We start from the raw sequence: 19,854 nt of genomic DNA on the forward strand, positions 1-19,854 counted from the left end.
GAGATCCCAGAGTGATCGTTGGGATTTAAACATACTGTAGCGACCTTTGCTTGTGTTGGATGCAAGACACCGTGTTCGGATGTTCTATGTTTTCCTATGGTGTGCATGTACAGTGAATGTGTCATGCATGTGAGTGACATGGGTGGCGGGGATGTGTATGTGTGTGTGGGTGAGTGAGGGGAGCGCGAGCGAGTTTGAAGAGGCTGCGGAGATTGAGAGAGTTGGCTGGTGAATTGGCTGGTGAATGTTGTTGTGATTAAAAGTGAGTTTTTGGCGTGGTTATGGCTGACATTAACCTGTGTTTAGTTAAATAAACACGACATCCTACTGCTGACACTCGTCCATCTTTTTGTCGTCCTGCGGGCGTTACATTGGTGTCAGAAGTGAAAACTCCGGAGTTTCTCTGCTCTCCGCTAGCATTGGCTAGCACGAACAGCTGTACACAGCAGCCAGCAGCTACCATGGAAGCACAGCGGGGCAGTGACTTTGAATGTACTGCGGAGCACGGAGCTCGTCTGAGACGGATAGCCAAGAGACTAGCGGCAGATGCCACCTTCGACACGCTGAGCGCGGAGGAGTGTGCAGGCGCAGAAACACACGCTACTCACGGCACAGCACCAAGTGTGATCCAAGCCGGCGGCACCCAGCGTAGTCAGCCCCATGTAAAAACACCAAGGTATTCTGGTAAGGCGGACTGGGAGGCATTTCATGCACAGTTTGAACTGTTGACGCGGGCTGCAGCCTGGTCAGAGGATACCAAAGCACTCCAACTGGCCCTGTGCCTTACAGATGATGCCCTAACATGCCTGCTGGTGCTTAGCCCTGCTGAAAGAAGTGACTATGGGGCTTTGGTAGGAGCTCTATGGCGGCGTTTTGGACAGTGTGACCAGACTGGTGTTCTCGATCAGAGCTGGCAAGCAGGCAAAGATGCAACATCAAGCCGCTTCGTGTGCAAGCTAGTGACCTTGAGACCTTAACAAGGAGAGCATATGCCCACATGCCCGCTGAAGTGCAGCGCGAGCTAGCAAGAGATCAGTTCATCCATGCCATAACCCCCAGAACACTACGTGTACAGACACAGCTGGCATGCCCCCACACCCTGCAGGAGGCGCTGGAGCTTGCCTTGGAGAGAGAGACAGTGGGTGTCACTGCGGAGAGTGACTTCAGCGGGGGAGGCCCTGTTGTAAGGTCTGCTGTACGGGAGGGCTCAGTTCAGGACAACCAGCATGGGCTGCTGAATTGGTGGAACTGATCCGGGCTGTGTCGCTGCAACCATCACGTGGCAACACCCGCCCTCGCAGAGGCCCACCTGTGTGCTGGATGTGCCAGCCTGGCTATATCAGCGTACAGTGCCCTAAGCATGCTGGTGTACAGGGAAACATCCCAGGGCCTGTGTAGATGGGACGACGCAGGCCCCACCTCTGTATCCCAGCCCACCCTGTTTAAAGTGGACGGAGCCCCGCAGAACAGCCGGGGTAGCAGCTCAGATGATGCTGCTGAGGCTGTGAGGGTCGTGGGCTGGACCAATGCAGGAAACTTTTGCCACGTTCCTATCACCCTGGCAGGGGCATGGCCCTCGTTGACACAGGCTCCACCGCAACACTGATGAGACCCGACGTTGCGCCAGCAGTGTCACAGTTGTAACCTACTGTAGTGAAGCTGAGAACACTGACTGGTGATCTAGCCCTCATGCTTGGAAGAGGGGTAGTGACTATACAGGTGGGGGGACTATCAGTGGATAGTGGACAGTGGACTGTAAGGTGTGGGTCGCACCAGTGCAAGACCCCTGCATATTGGTTCTGGATTTCCTGCTGGCTGCACAGTGTGTGATAGACCCTTTGGAGGAGCACATTGGCTTTTCCTGGGGGCCCCACAGTTGAAATGGTGCACCCTGCACAGGCTCAAAGACCACAACAGCGAACCACGAGAGCAGCAGAGGAACATTTGAGGCCAGACCCCTCACCCCAAGCTTCCCCTCTTGTCTCCCTGCCCCCTGTCCTTGACCAGCAACCTGCCATGGAGAGTGCGGACAGGCTGGCAGCAGTCAGGGAGCTGTGGACGCGCAGCTGTGTCAACCTGGATCCCAGCCAGCAGAAGGAGCTGTGGCTGGTGCTGTTGGAGTTAAGGGACATTTTTTCACTGACAGAGGAAGAAGTGGGTCCGACTCACCTGGTGCAGCACGAGAAAGACACCAGTGATGTCCAGCCCATCAAGATGTGTCCTCGTCACCTCCCCCTGGCACATCAGGCAGCCGCTGACAGCGCGATCGACGAGATGCTGAAGGCTGGCATCATTGAGCCCTCTGACAGCCCCTGGGCTTCTGATGTTGTGATGGTCAATAAGAAGATGAGCTCGAAAATGAGATTCTGTGTTGACTACAGACCACTGAATGGTGTAATCAAAAAGGACTCGTACCCACTGCCCCGCATCGACGATTGTCTGGATTTAGTGTCTGGCTCGTCCTGGTTCTCCTCGTTGGACTTGCGTAGCAGGTACTGGCAGGTGGGAGGCAGTAGTCGAGTGGGTAGAGCTTCCGCTTAGGAACCGGAGGGTTGCCGGTTCGAGTCCCTGCCGAGGTGCCCCTGAGCAAGGCACCGAACCCTCAATTGCTTCCCCTTCTGCGAAGGGTGGTAATGTAATGTAATGTAAGTCGCTTTGGATAAAAGCGTCTGCCAAATGATCGTAATGTAATGTAATGTAATGTGCCCTTAGCCCAGGAGCCAGACAGAAGACAGCTTTTTGTACCGGCAGGGGGTTGTGGCAGTTTCGCGTCCTCTCTTTTGGCCTGTGCAATGCCCCGGCCACGTTCGAACGGCTGATGGAAAAGGTGCTGGCTGGCATCCCCCGGCAGGAATGTCTTGTCTACTTGGACGACATCCTGGTCCACGGTAGCTCCTTCAAGGCAGCTCTGGAGTCTCTGCGGCGCACGCTACAGAAGATAGCAGCAGCAGGTCTGAAGCTCCACCCAGATAAATGCTACTTAATGAGAAGGGAGCTTGAGTTTTTGGGACACAGAATTGGGGGGGAGGGCATCAGCATGCTAGAGGAGAAGGTGCAGGCGGTGAAAGACTGGCCAACCTGCCTGTAACAAACCCAACCCCACCAACCTGAGGTTGGTGGGGGTTAGGTTTGTTACAGGCAGTCTGTGCGCAGCTTTTCATGCATAGTTGCACCCCTGATCCACCTGCAAAAGAAAGGATTTTTCCTGGACTCGTGAGTGCGACCAGGCCTTCAGCTCGTTGAAGAGGGCCTTGACAGAATCTCCTATCCTCACCCCTCCGGACCCCAACCTGCCGTTCGTCCTGGACACAGACTCCAGCAATGTTGGGATGGGAGCAGTGTTGAGCCAGGCGGGGCCAGAAGGGGAGAGAGTGGTGGCGTACTTCAGTAAGACCTTCAACAAAGCTGAACGTCGCTACTGTGTGACGCGTAGACAGCTCCTGGCTATGGTGAGAGGGGTAAGCCACTTTAAATATTACTTGTGCGGCCTGCCTCTCACTGTCCAAACTGACCACTCAGCCCTCCAGTGGTTAATGTCTTTCAAAGAGCCAGAGGGGCAGATTGCGAGCTGGCTGGAGGAACTGGCATCGTACAACTTCAGTGTGGAGTACAGGGCTGGAGCCCGCCATGCCAACGCAGATGCCATGTCCAGGCGCCCCTGTGCTGTGGACAGCTGCCGTTACTGTGAGAAGAGAGAGGCCCGGGAGGAGGAGCTACGCGCAGACGAGGAACAAGACCTCAAGCATAGTGGAGGTGGGCCGTTCTGCAGGGAGGTGCAGGTGGATGACCCAACTGAATGGAGAGCACAGCAGGAGCAGGATGTTGATCTGCAACCAGTGCTGCGGTGGGTGGAGGCAGGACAAAAGCCACAGTGGAACAAGGTGGCTGGATGTTCGCCTGCCACCAAAGGACTGTGGGAAAAGTTTTGGGCCCTACGCGTGAAAGATGGAGTTCTCCAGAGAGCGTGGAAAGAGCCGTCTATAGGGGAGGAGAGGTGGCAGGTGGTAGTCCCCAGGGTCCTGAGAGAGACCGTGTTAAAAGCATGTCATGGAGCTGTTGGAGCAGGACATTTTGGAGTGTCTAAAACCTGTCCAGCAAAGTTTCTGCTGGGGCCAACTCAGGAGACTTTTGCCGCCGCTGCGACCTCTGCGCAGCATACAGCAAGGTCCCCGGGATCAGTCCCGTGCCCAACTTCAGCAGCTGGCGGTGGGGGCACCGATGGAAAGAGTAGCAGCGGACATATTGGGCCCATTTCTCCACACAGACAAGGGAAACTGTTATGTCCTGGTCGCAATGGACTATTTCACAAAGTGGCCAGAGGCTTATGCTATACCTGACCAGGAGGCTCAGACAGTTGCTGATGCGCTGGTAGAGGGGTCGTTGCACGTTTCGGGACAGCCGAGGTCATCCACAGCAACCAGGGGAGAAATTTCCAGTCTGGTGTCTTCTCTGCTATGTGTGAGCGCCTTGGCATGCAAAAGACTCGCATCACACCGTTACACCCTGTGAGTGATGGCCTTGTAGAGCGGTTTAACAGAACCTTGCCCTACAGGACCGCTGTGCAGGATTCTACCATGTGCACACCTGTCTTGGTCTTGTTGGGGCAAGAGCTGCACACACCTGCAGAGATGGCTTTTGGGAAACCTCCAGACACACCGGCAGTGCCACCAGGACCAGAATATGCCAGGAGACTCCAGGACCGTGTAGAGTCTGCACATGCCTTTGCCCGTGACCAACTGCAGGATAAGGCAGAAAAAAAACTATGACCTGAGGGCTTAAGGCAGGGACTTCAGGGCCGGAGACCTAGTTTGGATGTATAGCCCACGAAGGAAGAGGGATCGTTGCCCTAAGTTAGACTGGCACTGGGTGAGCCCTTGTGACGTTTTGGAGAAGTTGGGCGTAGTTGTGTACAGGGTCCAATTGCCGCCTAGGGGAAGGCGAGTGGCCCTTCACAGAGACCGGCTGGCTCCATACAGAGGCGATGCACAGCCATTTCAACGCCCTGGGCCCCCAACACAACCCAGGAGAAACAGGGCAGCCAGACTGACTAACTGTGACCCCACGTTCTCCCCCATCCTTTACCTCACCTCCTGCCCAGGGGCCGGTGGTGCCAGGATTGCAGACGGGGGAGGGCCGCCCGCAGAGACAGAGGAAGGCCCCGAGGTACCTCAGGGATTTAGTAAGTTGTGGGGGGCTTGGATGCAAGACACCGTGTTCGGATGTTCTATGCATTCCTATGGTGTGCATGTACAGTGAATGTGTCAAGCATGTGAGTGACATGGGGGCCGGGACGTGTAAGTGTGTGTGGGTGAGTGAGGGGAGCGAGTGTGAAGAGGCTGCAGTGATTGAGAGAGTTGGTTGGTGAACGTTGTTGTGATTAAAAGTGAGTTTTTGGCGTGGTTATGGCTGACAATAACCTGTGTTTATTTCAATAAACACGACATCCTATTGTTGACCCTCGTCGATCTTTTCGTCGTCCTGCGGACGTTACAATACAGTTTAATATCTGCATATGAATGATGATCTATTCCAGACTGAAATATGTTTCCAATTAGGAGCATATTGTAGCTTAAGTATTGGGCCCAATACAGAGCGAGGCAAATTGGTTTTATTTAGCCAAGGAAAGTCTAACTTATTTGTTAGGTAAGGTCTAAACCAGGAGAGTGGGAGACCACATACAAATGCGGTTTTCAAGACATAAAACACAAGTAAACATTGTGGTCCACAGTGTCAAAGGCTGCACTTAAATCGAGTACAATTAGAACCAAAATAGCACCAGAATCAGCGTTCAGAAGGAGATTGTTTGAAGCGTTTTCATAGAGGTTGCAGTACTGCGTAGGGGCCTGACGCCGGATGGCTCAAATAAATTATCTGCCGCAAGGTAGTCTGCACGCTGTAATTATGTAGAATGTCTGGGTCTAATGTAGAAAGTAGATCAGAGGTTTAATAACTGCTATTTTAAATGCAGCAGGAACAACCCCTGTGGAGAGTGACTTATTTATAATATTAAGCAAAGAGGCCCCAAGCACTGGGCATAGATCCTCAGCAATTTTAGCAGGATGAGGATCAAGAAAAGAGGGCTTGGAGGCAACTAATTTAGAAAAAGTCGCCAATGAAATGGTCTCAAAGAGACTTAGGGTACAGGACAGAGGGTCCGTTGTAGTGGCAACATCTGAAAGTGATGTCCTAGTGCAGGGGTCGGGAACCTTTTTAACTGGGAGAGAAATATTTCTAAATGTATTTAGTTGTGAGCCATATGCGCTAGGCTGAGTCAGTCTGACGGGGGCGGGGGGTTCACAGTTTGCGCTGCAATCAGTTTGCACAATGATCAGCCCGTCTGACGGGGGAGGCGCATCTCAGCCGACAAAGAGCCGCATGCTTGATAAACAATGTCAGCTCAGAACTGGGAGCCATAGGTTCCCAACCCCTGTCCCGTGTGGGAGTAGAGTTGTCAATTAATGCTGTTATATTGTGAACCTTGTTCATAAAAAAAAACTCCATGAACTCATCTGACTTTGGCTACAGGTTTGTTTGAAAGCTGTGCTAGTGTGTCAAATAGGAATTTGGGGTTGCTCTTATTATCATGAATCAATTTGCTTCCTATAACTTAGTAAACTATTAAACTTCAAGTTTGGTCAGATGCAATGTTCTAGCTGTCTGCAGGCCTGCAAGGCCAAGGAGCCAATTTGTCCCGTTTGCGAGTCCTTTGCTTAAGATGAGCAATAGACATAGTGTAGGAGACCCAATGTGACATTATGGAATAGTATAACAAAATAAAGAATTTGTTCTAACCTACATTGCTGTTTGACATCATCCTGTATGTTCGGTATGTACCCTATGACTTCATTGCAAATCCAGCCCACTTGTATTTTTCCTCAGGGTCTATGTATGTATAAAGTTCAACAACAATAGTAGGGATACCACAACCTGCCTCCCTTCCCTCTATCTCTCTCTCTCCTCTTTCCTCTCTTTCTATATAAAAATTATCTCCAAAATCCCCTTTAACCTGTATGCACAATGTCATGTACAATATCTGCTTCAATAAAAACAAATTGCAAAAAAATAAAAATAAACAAATAAATAAAGAATTAAGGTTGCATTTTGTACACAGAGACTGGCTTTAATACAGGGTCAGTTCAACATCATTCACTAAAGAAAGCAATAGGTGACTCGGACTGAGTTGCAACATAATGCGATAATGAACCAATCAACTCGGACAACGCAAATTTTCCCAGATTTTGGTGTCCAGTATTTATCATGTACAATCTTTTGCATATGGTTACATATACATGGTTATAATATATCTGAGGACACTCTTTACAGTCAGACCTCCTCTTTTTAAAAATAACATAGTATTAGGCCGACAGAACTTTCAGTTGCCCTCACCAACCTCAATCAACAGTGCACATCCGATCCCTCCCCAGAACTTTTTAAGAAGCATCTTAGTCTTTTACAATTACAACAATTTCTATTTGTGCTTCCCCCTAATAAGTAATTGGACAAACTAACAATCAAAAATCAATTTGTCACTTTTAATACTTGATTACAAATCCATTGCAGTCAATGAAAGGCCTGAAGTCTGGAAACCATAGACACCACCAGACGTTTGATTTCGTCCCTGGTAATGCTCTGCAGGGCCTCAACTGCAACTGTCTTCAGTTCCTGCTTGTTCTTGGGGCATTTTCCCTTCAGTTTTGTCTTCAGCAAGTGAATTAATGCTCAATCGGATTCAGGCCAGGTGATTGACTTGGCCATTGCATAACGTTCCACTTCTTTGCCTTAAAAAACTCTGTTTGCTTTCACATTATGCGTGGGGTCATTGTCTTTCTACATTGTGAAGCGCCATCCAATGAGTTCTGAAGCATTTGGCTGAATATGAGCAGATAATGTTGCCTGAAACACTTCAGAATTCATCCTGCTGCTTTTCTCAGCAGTCACATCATGAATAAATGAAAGGGAACCAGTTCCATTGGTAGCCATACATCTTATATTATCTTACTCAAGGTTTTTCAGTTTGGAGTGAGATCCCACCATAGCTAGCACTGGTGAAAGTCGCAAATGACCTTCTGATTGCATCAGACTTATCTCTATGCATGTATTAGTAGATGTTAGTGCTGTATTTGACACCATTGACCACATTTTATTACACAGACTAGAACATCTAATTTGCATTTGAAGAACTGTATTAAACTGGTTTTAGTCGTATTTATCAGATCAATTTCAGTTTATTCACGTTAACAATGAATCTTCTATGCCAGTGATTCTCAAATTGTGGTACCGGTGAATTACCGGTGTGGTACGCGGGCTCCCACCGGTTGTACGCGGAGGTACGCGGCAGAAGAAAAATAAATCTGAACCACGAAAAAATTGAAATGCGACATAAAATAAATGCTTGCACACGGCACACTACTGCCCCTTACCGATAGTGGCGCTGCGTGCAAACGTCAACTATTAGCTGACTATTACAGGCTAAACCTAACTGTGATGGCAAGATGGTAAGCGGAGTTATGGGGGGGGGAAGTATGAGCGGTCCAAATTCACTTAGGTCGTGGCTCCAGAGGGGAACTAAAAGAGCGAAGTCTGCGAATCAGGAGGAGGATATGTTAAACAGCCTGAACGACGGTGAACGGAGTGCGAACGTAAGCAGCAACCTAAGTAGAATGAAGTATCCTCAGCACCGGTAGCTGGCTGCAAAAAGCGAAAAACAACACGGAAAAATGACCCGAGTTATATCAACCTGGGATTCAGCTGGAGGAGGACGGAGGACGAGCCAAAGCCACAGTGTGTGTGTATATGGTGATGATCTCAGCAATGAGTCCATGAAAACCATCGCATCTAAAATGGCATCTTACAGCAAAACACACAATGCTGAAAGACAAACCAGTGGAGTTTTTTGTACGCAAATGTGATGAACTGAGGCAGTCCACATGCGCAATTCAGTTCCGTGGTTAAAGCACAGGAGGCTTCTTATCGTGCACAGCCTTCGCATAACGAAAGCCGGTAAGCCGCACACAATTGCAAACAGCTGTATTTACCATTAGCGGTACAAGAGATGGTACACATAATGTGTGGTGAGAAGATCACCAAATAGTTAAATTTGGTGCCACTTTCAAATGACACAGTGAGAATAGGAGCCATGGCAGATGACGTTAATCCATCAAACTGGACGAGACTACTGATGATGCAAGTTTTGCCAATTGACTTGTTTATGTCAGATATGAGCATGATGGTGCAGCTTAGGAGGACATTCTGTTCTGTCAGGCCTATAAGAGTTATAAGAAGTTGCCAAAATGCTGTGTGTTTGAAGTACAGTTGGTTGTGTGTGTGTGTGTGTGTGTGTGTGTGTGTGTGTGTGTGAGAAGAGGCACTGTCTCATATAGGAGAGTTGTTCATGTGAGAGAGTTCTAGTACCAACTTGTACAATGTGGCTGTGACTGACAAAGGCCAAATAAATACTATTCTTGTGAGGAATAAATGTGCTTCCTGTGTGCATTTTGCATAGCAGCTGATTAGGGGAGGCCTATGCTACTGTATTTGGACATCGGCCATAGTGGTGGTACTTGGAGAGCCAAATATTTTCTGAGGTGGTACCCAATGTAAAAAGTTTGAGAACCACTGTTCTATGCACACACAAGTTAAACATGGCATTCCTCAAGGTTCAGTGCTTGAACCAATACTATTAACTGTGTATCTACTACTTTTAAAATTATTCGGAAACACTCAGTTAAACCCAACTTTAACTGTCAATGAAGCCAACAACAAGTCCAATTAAAGAAACTCTGAGCGTGCATTTAGGTCCTAGATGACCTGTAATTGTTTCTTACTTAACTCCAGCGAAACTGAGGTTATTGTGCCTGCATTATTATTACATTGTGTAACGAGATAGCCATCATGGATGACATTGTCTTGGCGGCCAGCGCCACTGTAAGGAATCTAGGTTGCGCCTTTAGGCAGTTGTAAGCTCGCCCTTTCAGTCCCCTTGTGACCTCTAAGGTTTGGGTTATGGTATTTAATATTGCAGAATTTGTTTTGCAAATCAGGCTTTCTATGTGATATGGTTTCATCTTAACAGCAGTTTGACAAAATCCAGCAGCCACTCTCATGTTAAACCTGATATTGGGATGGCAGTGCTATGTGCAGTTGAAGTGTACAGGGAGCACCGGTTTTGGGCTCTCACATGGTATGACTACAAATGAAATATTTATGATACATCAATATGAGCAGTTTTTGGGGCAGAAGGCTGAGGGTCTATTTGTACAGGGTTGGTTTGTCATGTGCTGGTGGAAAGCTTGAATATCCCATATAAAACAGCGGCACAACTGCATTGCATTCAGCTCCACAGTTTACCTTAACAGAGCCTATCGCAGGTCAAACACACACAGACATACAGGAGTCACAGCCGCAAAGACGGGGAGAACATCCAAACTCGACAAAGAAACAACCTGGCCGGGAACCAAAACCATGAACTTCTTGCTGTGCCATTTTTATTTTTAATATTATGGAAAAAATTCTAAACAAATCCAAGTAACACAGGTACAAAATAAGAATATGTTAGATATTATTTTGCACAGTTAAAGGAGCACACCACCCTTGAGCAGTTAGACAACAGAGTATAAAGGTTTTCGTAATGTCCTCCCGTTTTACATATACCTAAGGCCCTCTGGGGTCACATTGACGCCAAATTGTTAGTCTGACTCCAGTCCAACCCGTACCACAAACATTTCCCTTAATTTTAGAAGGGCCAATATACTTTGTTTAAATAAAAGTAGGTAAAGTAAGGCAGGGATTTGGGCTTCTGTAAATACAAACAAATACCTGCATGTTCCATGGAACTGGCATCGCATGCTGCCGATATCTTTATCCCATATTTCCTGGATTTACCCGGGATGTACTGTTTGAATGGACAGCAACCTTTTGAAGGTGACCAGGCGCTCATCCACAGTCACATCACTGCCTGGATCGTACATCAGTGGCAGGAGAGACACCCACTTGTCCCATACCTCTGTGGTCTGTATGTTGGATCTATCAACTCATCGTTATTTTCCTCCTCTTCTGACCCTGAATCCTCCTCATCAATTGATTCTTCCTCCTCTTTATGTTCAGCATTGTCTTCCTGGTCATTCTTTTCCACAACATGGTTAAATATTAGCTCAGGAATCAAATGTGAAATGCCCTGTGAAACACCTGTTGTTGTTGTCCCATTATTAATTAACTATTGCTTGACCACACACATCAAACATCCAAGATCAAACATGTGTTGGAAAGCAGTATGGTGTGACAATTTGCCCTTTTGCACCACTTTGTGCTGCGGGGTCATTTTGACCCCAGAGGGCAAAGGAGTAATAAAATTCAATAAAACACTCAAAATTCAATCAAATGACTTTAAATTTCTTCCAATCATAAAGAGCATAGTATCATCTAAGTATCATAGTAGAAATTACAAATGTTAAATTAAGTCAGTACTAATGGCTGGTGTTTCCCTCAGGCCTGTCTGGGAATCCTGTGGATCTGGAAAAGCGCCACACATCATTTGGAAGGAATTTCATTCCCCCTAAGAAGCCAAAGACATTTCTGCAGCTTGTGTGGGAAGCCCTGCAGGATGTCACCCTCATCATCCTCGAAATCGCCGCTATCATCTCCCTGGGCCTCTCCTTCTACCACCCGCCAGGGGGCGACAGTGAAGGTAAATATGGATTAGGGATACAGTTCCAAAAGCGATTTCAATGTCAAAATGAAGCATGGCAAGCTTCTACAGAGCATTAAGCCACAACAAACATTTATCTAAAAAAAAATTGGTAAAATATTGTTTATTGCAGATAGCACCTGAAGACATAAAGACATAATAATGAGCATTTCGGAATTTTAAGACATGGAGAGGGAATAACAATAATGAATATAAAAACAGGTAGTCAAACACATGAAAAGTGAAACAGCAACAGAGAGAAACCTCCTTTTAGGTTGATATCATCTGGCTAGGTTTTCTAGATGAAATCATTTACCATACAAATAGAGTCAGGTGACACAGTGCTGGGCATGAAGCTACACATACAGTAAGATGAAACATCCAATAAACTGGCCCCAGTCTGGCAAAACCTGCAGATTTCTTAATTAAGATAAGAATTGCTGCCATTTGTGAAATAACTCATCAGTGTGTTCTCTCATCATTCTCATGTTCCTCAGAGTTGTAAATGTATTCCCATTATGGTAGACATTATATCACAGTACACAGACAATCAATTCTGTAACCTTGGGCTGATGAAAAACAACAAAATTAAAATTAGTTCAGAAAAATTATTTGATTGGGAAAAAATGGAACTAGAAATAATCAAGAAATTATTATGACGAAAAATCAAGAAAAACTTGAAAACCTACAGTACTGCTTGTTGTCACAGGCTCTTTTCAATTTGGTTTTCTGAGGCATATGTGAAGAAGGATGTGTGACTCTCCAGCAGGCTGCATTGGACTGACATAATACAGAGATATATCATTGAGGAGGGAGCCTCAAAAAGAAGACCCTAAAGGGGCATTCCAACACGAGTGTTAGCGTTAAGTTACGTATGTAACTGTGGTTCCATGAATTTCAGGTTCTTATAGCACCTGTATGTCCCATTACGCACATGTACAGTTTAGAGTATCTAGTTTCAAGTTTCAAGTTTTATTGTCATTTGCACAGAAAAACACAGGTTAATACTGTAAATTGAAATTCTTTGTGACGAGACATCAGCAGCAGCATATAGAGCAGGCTTACTCAACAGGCGGCCCACAGGCCGCACCCGGCGCCTGACTTCTTCTTATATCATGTAAGGGAGGCAGTAGTCGAGTGGGTAGAGCTTCCGCTTGGGAACCAGAGGGTTGCCGGTTCGAGTCCCTGCCGAGGTGCCCCTGAGCAAGGCACCGAACCCTCAATTGCTCCCCCCTCTGCGAAGGGTGGTAATGTACTGTAAGTCGCTTTGGATAAAAGCGTCTGCCAAATGATCGTAATGTAATGTAATATCACTGCATTTTGCATCAAGAGCAATTGTGCAGCAAGCTGAGAGGTGGAGAGCTCAGAGCAGCTACAACTGAGCAACAATCAGATCTTGTACTTGTGAAAAAAATGCAGACTCAGAGCTCTCACTAGGAATAAGTAACAACTATTTGTTATATTGTTATTGTTATTAATATTTGTGAAATGCAGACTAAGAGCTCTCACTAGGAATAAGTAGCAATTGCAAACGTTATCAATGTCATCAATGCAAAGCTATTCACTACAGTGTTCATAAAACATCAGCTTGACCAACACTTGGAACTTGGCACTCCTTGGAAACGCAGTTGCTACACCACATTTGTTACTCAAATTGAGAATATTTGTTAAATATTCCATGATGCTTTGCAATGCATTAAAAATTACTAGCAAGACAGCATATTAAACAGCAGTAGTAAATACAGCGAATAAACTGGTGCAAATATATGTTAATAATAATAATAATAATTTGTGGCCCTTTGCACGTGTTGTGGTTTAAATGTGGCCCTCTTGGCCTCTGAAGTTGAGTACCCCTGATATAGAGAATGAAAATTGACATTGAATATAGTGCAAAAATTGAATTTATTGCAACAGATTATTTTTAGTAAAATGGAAGCAGAAAGCAGACCAGACTAACTAACAGCAGAAAAAAATAAAATACATATATACAGACTAAAAATGTATGTATATAGACTAAATATATATGTACAGACTGTTCCTATTAATTCTATGGTAAATTCTATTCATCTATGCCAGTGGCATGCGCGCAGCTCCAGCTGGAATGCTCTCTGATTTTTCTCTTGGCTTACAGAATTTTCATATTCTAAAATGCATATGCTATTTATCCATATGTATTTTGTCATCACATGATCTTCAGAGATGTCTTTAAGTAGCATTAACGTTGCAAAGATGAATCATTGTAATGTGCGCACACAGTCTCAGAGTGGCACTAGCCAGACTAGCAGTAACTACTGACATAATCGCCACGGATCCAGGAAAGCGTGAAGCTAAATGAAAATATGAAGAGGAACACCAGAGGTTTTGCTCTGCTGCACTATTGTCTATCTTCCTCCCCTATAGGCTGTGTCATGCTGGTGCTTTGAACCCTCATTATGGGTTGGGCCGATCTCTTGCTCAGTCTCTTCCCTTATAGTTTCACATGTTTTATGAGTTAATCTTTAAGCACTTTACCCGTGTGGGTTAATTCTTTATCTTTTTATTCTCACAGCAATGTCATTGTCTTTTGTTTCAGGTTCTTTTCTCATCAGTTGTGTGTTCTTCATTTGTGTGAGTGATTGAGTGAGTGAAAGAGAGAGAGAGAGAGTTATACAGTTATTTTACCGCCACCTCTTCTCTATGGCTCTTATGTTATGTTGAAACACTTCATGCCATTGATGGTCTGGTAATAGTGTGGCTCTTCAAAATGGTGTTAGGTTTTGTTGTGGCTTCATTGAGCTGGACTGGTTAGCCACCCCTGATCTATGCCAACAAAGTTGCCTGTGTACTGGGTGACGTATGCTAATTACCCCCAGTACTAAAGAGGCGTTCAACCGGGAAATACTTGTTTTGGTAGATCCCAAGTGACTGCTAAGCCGTATACGGCCCGCGGGTATACGGCCCGTGGGCCTGAGGTTCCCCACCCCTGACTTAGACCAACCTCACCTGGTGGTTGATATGATATACCACTAAGGTTTTGTCTGCACCTATCAGGACATGTCTACCTTCCAGCACTTGAAAGAAATGTTTGAGGGCAACCAGAAGAGTTTGTAATTCCAACACATCAATGTGTTGTGACTGTGATTGCGGAGAACCCCCATATAGTGTCTGACTGTCCTGCACTGACATACAGCCTCCCATCCGATCAGAAGATGTCGGTCGTCACAATTTCCCTGCATAAAGGTATTGAACCCGGGGGATACCCCCGATTTGGGGATTTCTGTCCGCCATTTGATTTGAAGCCCATACAGTTAAACACAATTTGAAATGAGCATAAGGAGAAGAGGCCAAGGGGAACCACTGATGATGCTGCCATAAGCATACCCAGCAGCATCGGAATGATTCCATATAGTAGAGCCTGTCCTTCCTGAAATTACGTGTGTGGACCTGCTCACGGGAGAGAGAGGCCTTCCTCATTTGAAATTCCAGTCTGATACAGATGACCATTCTCTGCTGCCTAGAGACCACCCTGGTGGCTTTGTTGAAATTGACAGTGAGCCCTAGCCGATAGCCAGAGACCTGGCTTTGCTGAGAAAGATGGGATCACTGTGCTCTTGCGTGGACAATAGGCTGAGCTGACATTGGTGCCACAATCCCTGTCATTCTACAGACCCACAACATCAGGAAAATTCTCGACCCCAGTCAAAGCGCTTCAGGAAGATGCGGAAAACAGAGAGAATAGAAAACAGAGAAAACCATAATTACATTACATTACGATCATTTGGCAGACGCTTTTATCCAAAGCGACTTACATTGCATTACACTGCCACCCTTCGCAGAGGGGGGAGCAATTGAGGGTTTGGTGCCTTGTTCAGGCGACCCTCCGGTTCCAAAGCGGAAGCTCTACCCACTGAGCTACTGTCTCCCCATAATGTGTAAGGGAAAAGGGAAGAAACCTTTTGAGAGGCATTCCAGAAGAAGTCACCCCCCACCCCTGTGTCTATCAATGGGGTGACTGTTGACTCAGTGTAGGTATACAAATACCTTGAAGTCCATATGGTCAACTCTACTTCCTGAGGAGGCTCCAGTCCTTCAATCTATACAACACCATGCTGAGGACGTTCTGTGGTAGCCAGTGCCATCTTCTTTGCTGTGGTGGGCTAGGGCTGAAGGGCAAGGTCAGCAGATGCCAACAGGATCAATAAGATTGGCTGGAAGGCTGGTTCCGTCCTGCGGGTTGAACTTGATTTGTTGGAGCTGGTCTCAGAGAGGAGGATGCTGCGCAAGCTACTAGCATCACAAACAATGACTCTCACCCTTTCCACCAGGTGCTGGCCTCATACAAAAGCACCTTCAGTAACAGACTCATTCCTCCTCAGGTGTACTACTGAGCGCCACAGGAAATCCTTCCTCCCTTCTACCTCGGGTCGGGGACAGTGGGGATTTGATATCACATCATATGGATATGAGACCTTGCCCCAACTGTGACCCCCCCCTCCCCCCTGTTTCACTGTCACTTTGTAGCCACTTTGTGTCACTGAAGTCCGATCGAAGGCTGTGTGCCTGTTATTCCAAGAAACTGTCGCTGTTTTCAAAGAGTACAATATCAGCCGTCCCTTTGCTACGAAGCATGCTAACTACGCTAGCAAGCAGTCAACGCAAGAAAGAGAGGCGACGCGATACAGAAAGCTAACTACGCATGCTACACACGTTATACACATATATATATATATATATATATATATGTACATACACATTTATGTATATCATATATACACACGTGTATGCTGTACAAGTTATAGAAATTGTAATTACTCTTACCTCCCAGCCAGATGCACATTTTGCACTTTGTACCCTTGTCCTCCTTTCTGTACTGTACTGTACAGTTATGTTCTTTGTTCCCCTATTGTATGTACTTTGTACCCCTTATTGTGTGTACTTTATTGTCTGTATGCATTCTTGCACGTTTTTTATAGTATAGGTGATTTCTCGTTCTCATTTCATTCTGCACTGTACTGTAACTGTTGCACAGTAATTTCCCCCGGGATAATAAACTTTTATCTTATCTTATCTAAAATAGTGTAATTTATAGTAGCACAAAGTTGCATACAGGAGGATGTTGTCTGAACATGTGTCCTCTGACAGCATGTGGGCAGGCTGCTGGTGGTGTGGAAGATGAAGGTGAAGCCCAGGCTGGCTGGATTGAGGGCGCTGCCATCTTATTTTCGGTCATTATTGTGGTTTTGGTGACGGCATTCAACGACTGGTCCAAGGAGAAGCAGTTCCGTGGTCTGCAGAGTCGCATCGAGCAGGAACAGAAGTTTACAGTCATCCGCAAAGGCCAGATCATCCAGATCCCTGTGGCAGAAATTGTGGTGGGAGACATCGCTCAGATCAAATACGGTACGAGATAAGTATAAATATGAGGCCAGTTACAAGGGTGAAACATGATTCCTATATGTAAAGTACAGTACATCTATAGAAAAAAGAGCAATCTAAAGCCAGATTAACTCACCCTATTTGTCCAAATTTCCTTGTAGTTTTAATTATCATTGAGTGGAAAAGCTCTCTGCATTATGCATTTGATTGGATCACATATAATAATATAACTGAGTGCACGATAAGTTAACAAAAATATTATTTTATTGAATAGTATGGACACTTTGGTAGTATGTAAATTAAGGTATGCAAACAACATGGAATGGACAGATAATAATTGGGGAGCTGATAGCTGATAATTAAGCATTCCAGTAAGGAAACTTTTCTTCTGAGTGAGAAAGTACACACCATTGCATCGGTTATGACAATAGGCACACCTTCAAATAAGCTCAAATATACAAACTGAGATCACAAGGCTACCAGAGGGTCATTCTGAACAGTGAAATTCACTGACTGTACACCATGTATGTTTACATGAACTCAATACGCTATGTGAGTAGTTGTAAGCTGTGTACATTCTCTAAATCTATAGGATTCTGCCATTCATGAGGTATCTGATTATATTTACCTGCTTTAGTAGATCGATGTACAATCACGTAATGTAGGTCTGTTACTCTGAGTAAGCACACTTGGATTTTAGCCAATTATTATCACTTTAAGATGTATATACATACAAAAGGTCTGAGGCTAAGTTACACAGCATTTAATACGGTATGTGTACATACTTATAGTCCATTTTAGGTTGAACTACTTTGTCCACAAAAGAAATACTTTGAATGAATTGTGTATAATCTTCTACTTTAGTACCACCATAGGCAATGGGTATTTGAATACTCAAACAGTAAGTGCTGGTAATACCTGTACCTCCAGCAAGGTTTAGAAAGCAGCGATTATGTGACTTTATGGTGAATTTGTAGGAGACCTGCTCCCTGCTGATGGCATCCTCATTCAAGGCAATGACCTGAAGATCGACGAGAGCTCCCTGACAGGCGAGTCTGACCAAGTCAGAAAGTCGCTGGAGAAGGACCCAATGCTGCTGTCCGGTGAGATTCCTTCTCAGAACTCATCCTCAGTTAAAACAAGGATTTTAAATCTAGTCAAGATCATGGGTATTGGATCACAGTGGCTGAGTACAATTCTAACACCCTCATATATTTCATTGGATTGTAGGTATTGGAAACACCTTTCATTACAATGGTATCTTATGAAACAGCATTTCTAATCTATAGTTCATTGCTGATCAGTTCCATAAAAAAAATGTAATCAATTTACGCATTGTATCAGTTTTGGAGATGGGCATGTTTCCACGATAAAGGATACTTTTCTGTCAAACTCCCACATGGTTCAACTGACTTACAGTGTCTCAGCAGCCTCTGTAATTTTCATCAAAATAATAGTGCTAATACTCAGAAAGTTCTTCCGGGAAATAATGATAAAATTACTGTTAAAAGCATAGAAATTATATTAATACTGCATAATGATCATGACTGACTATGTTTTCTGTCATGACTCCCATCTTCCCTCAGGAACCCATGTGATGGAAGGATCGGGTAGAATGGTAGTGTCAGCTGTTGGCCTGAACTCTCAGACAGGCATCATTTTCACTTTGCTGGGTGCCAGTGAGAATGACGAAGAGAAGAAGGTCAAGAAAAGTAAGAAATATACCATGTGGCATGTCTCACTAACAATGTCTTAAAGAACAATCAGACAGATGTGTTGAATGTGGTTCAGGGGGTGTAGTACTTTGAGTACAGGTCTGCTGTTCTCACATTCTCATGGCTCCGGTCTGCCACAGTGACCAGTCATACTGATCTGTGCCATAATGACAGCCTGCTTTACTCTCGTACAGTCTCACTTGACCCAGGCTGAACTAAATCAATCCAAGCCATCAGATTTCTGGCATAGCAAGCAACAGAACATGGAGTCAGATAAGTCATATTTAAAAGACCCAAGAATTCCTAGATGACAGATGAAGATCAGGATCTAACTTTATTCTGCTTGACAACTGAAGATGAGGATAGATGGTGGAAATGGGGTACTCACTGCCATGAGATTTCGGTGAACCTCATAACAGAGTGGATGGTGAAACAATTTATCAAACAACTGAAACAGGAAGATAGAACAACAAAAGACTACATCGGGAAGATGGTGAATTGAAGTTGAATTAAAGAATTGTGAAAAATATAAAACACATTTAGCAAACAAAAACAGACAAAAAGTACTATTCCTTTATCTGTCACGTACTGGAACCTGCAGTCAACGCTTTTATCATTAACCATCCATTCAATGGGAGTTATACACAGATATACAGTTGGATGAGTACAATGGATGAGTCAGTAAGGCTTAGATTTACAATCAGTGGGACAAAGCTGATAGATTTGCTAAAATCAAAATCCATTTTCAGGGTAGTAGGGTGCATTAGGATTCCCTCTATATCACTGTGTCAGCAGAGACTGACTCTTGAATGGTAAGTATAATAATTATAATTTAATTGTAATAATTTCAAATCCATCAGCATCACTGCACTTCCACACAAATAACCTTGAAAAACACAACTTTCATCTCAATTTCTCATTCTGGTCTTTTTATAATTAATGACAATCTTAGATGTAGACTTGGTTTATTGTAGTTAAATAAGTAACTTCTGATAATCTATTGCTCTTTACCTGTTGACCCTATTTAAGTGTCTTTTTGAAGTGGAATCAGTGAACAGACAGTGTCATCTGCTGTGTCTTTGTATTGCCTACCCCCTTTGA

General features: G+C 45.0%; 1 protein-coding gene across 1 annotated transcript in view; it reads left to right on the plus strand.

Annotated features, from left to right (window-relative positions):
• LOC143005477 (plasma membrane calcium-transporting ATPase 1-like) overlaps window positions 1-19,854 on the plus strand; it is an 86,871-nt gene that overhangs the window by 24,207 nt on the left and 42,810 nt on the right. Inside the window, exons 3-6 of the mRNA XM_076156898.1 lie at window positions 11,486-11,683; window positions 16,805-17,062; window positions 18,016-18,141; window positions 18,625-18,750. Coding sequence (XP_076013013.1) covers window positions 11,486-11,683; window positions 16,805-17,062; window positions 18,016-18,141; window positions 18,625-18,750 — 708 coding nt within the window. The remainder of the gene's footprint in view (window positions 1-11,485; window positions 11,684-16,804; window positions 17,063-18,015; window positions 18,142-18,624; window positions 18,751-19,854) is intronic.

This window comes from Genypterus blacodes, unplaced genomic scaffold, assembly GCF_046128005.1.
Source record: "Genypterus blacodes isolate CSIRO-AG114 ecotype Tasmania unplaced genomic scaffold, CSIRO-AGI_Gbla_v1 ptg000070l_1, whole genome shotgun sequence".
NCBI lineage: Eukaryota > Metazoa > Chordata > Actinopteri > Ophidiiformes > Ophidiidae > Genypterus > Genypterus blacodes.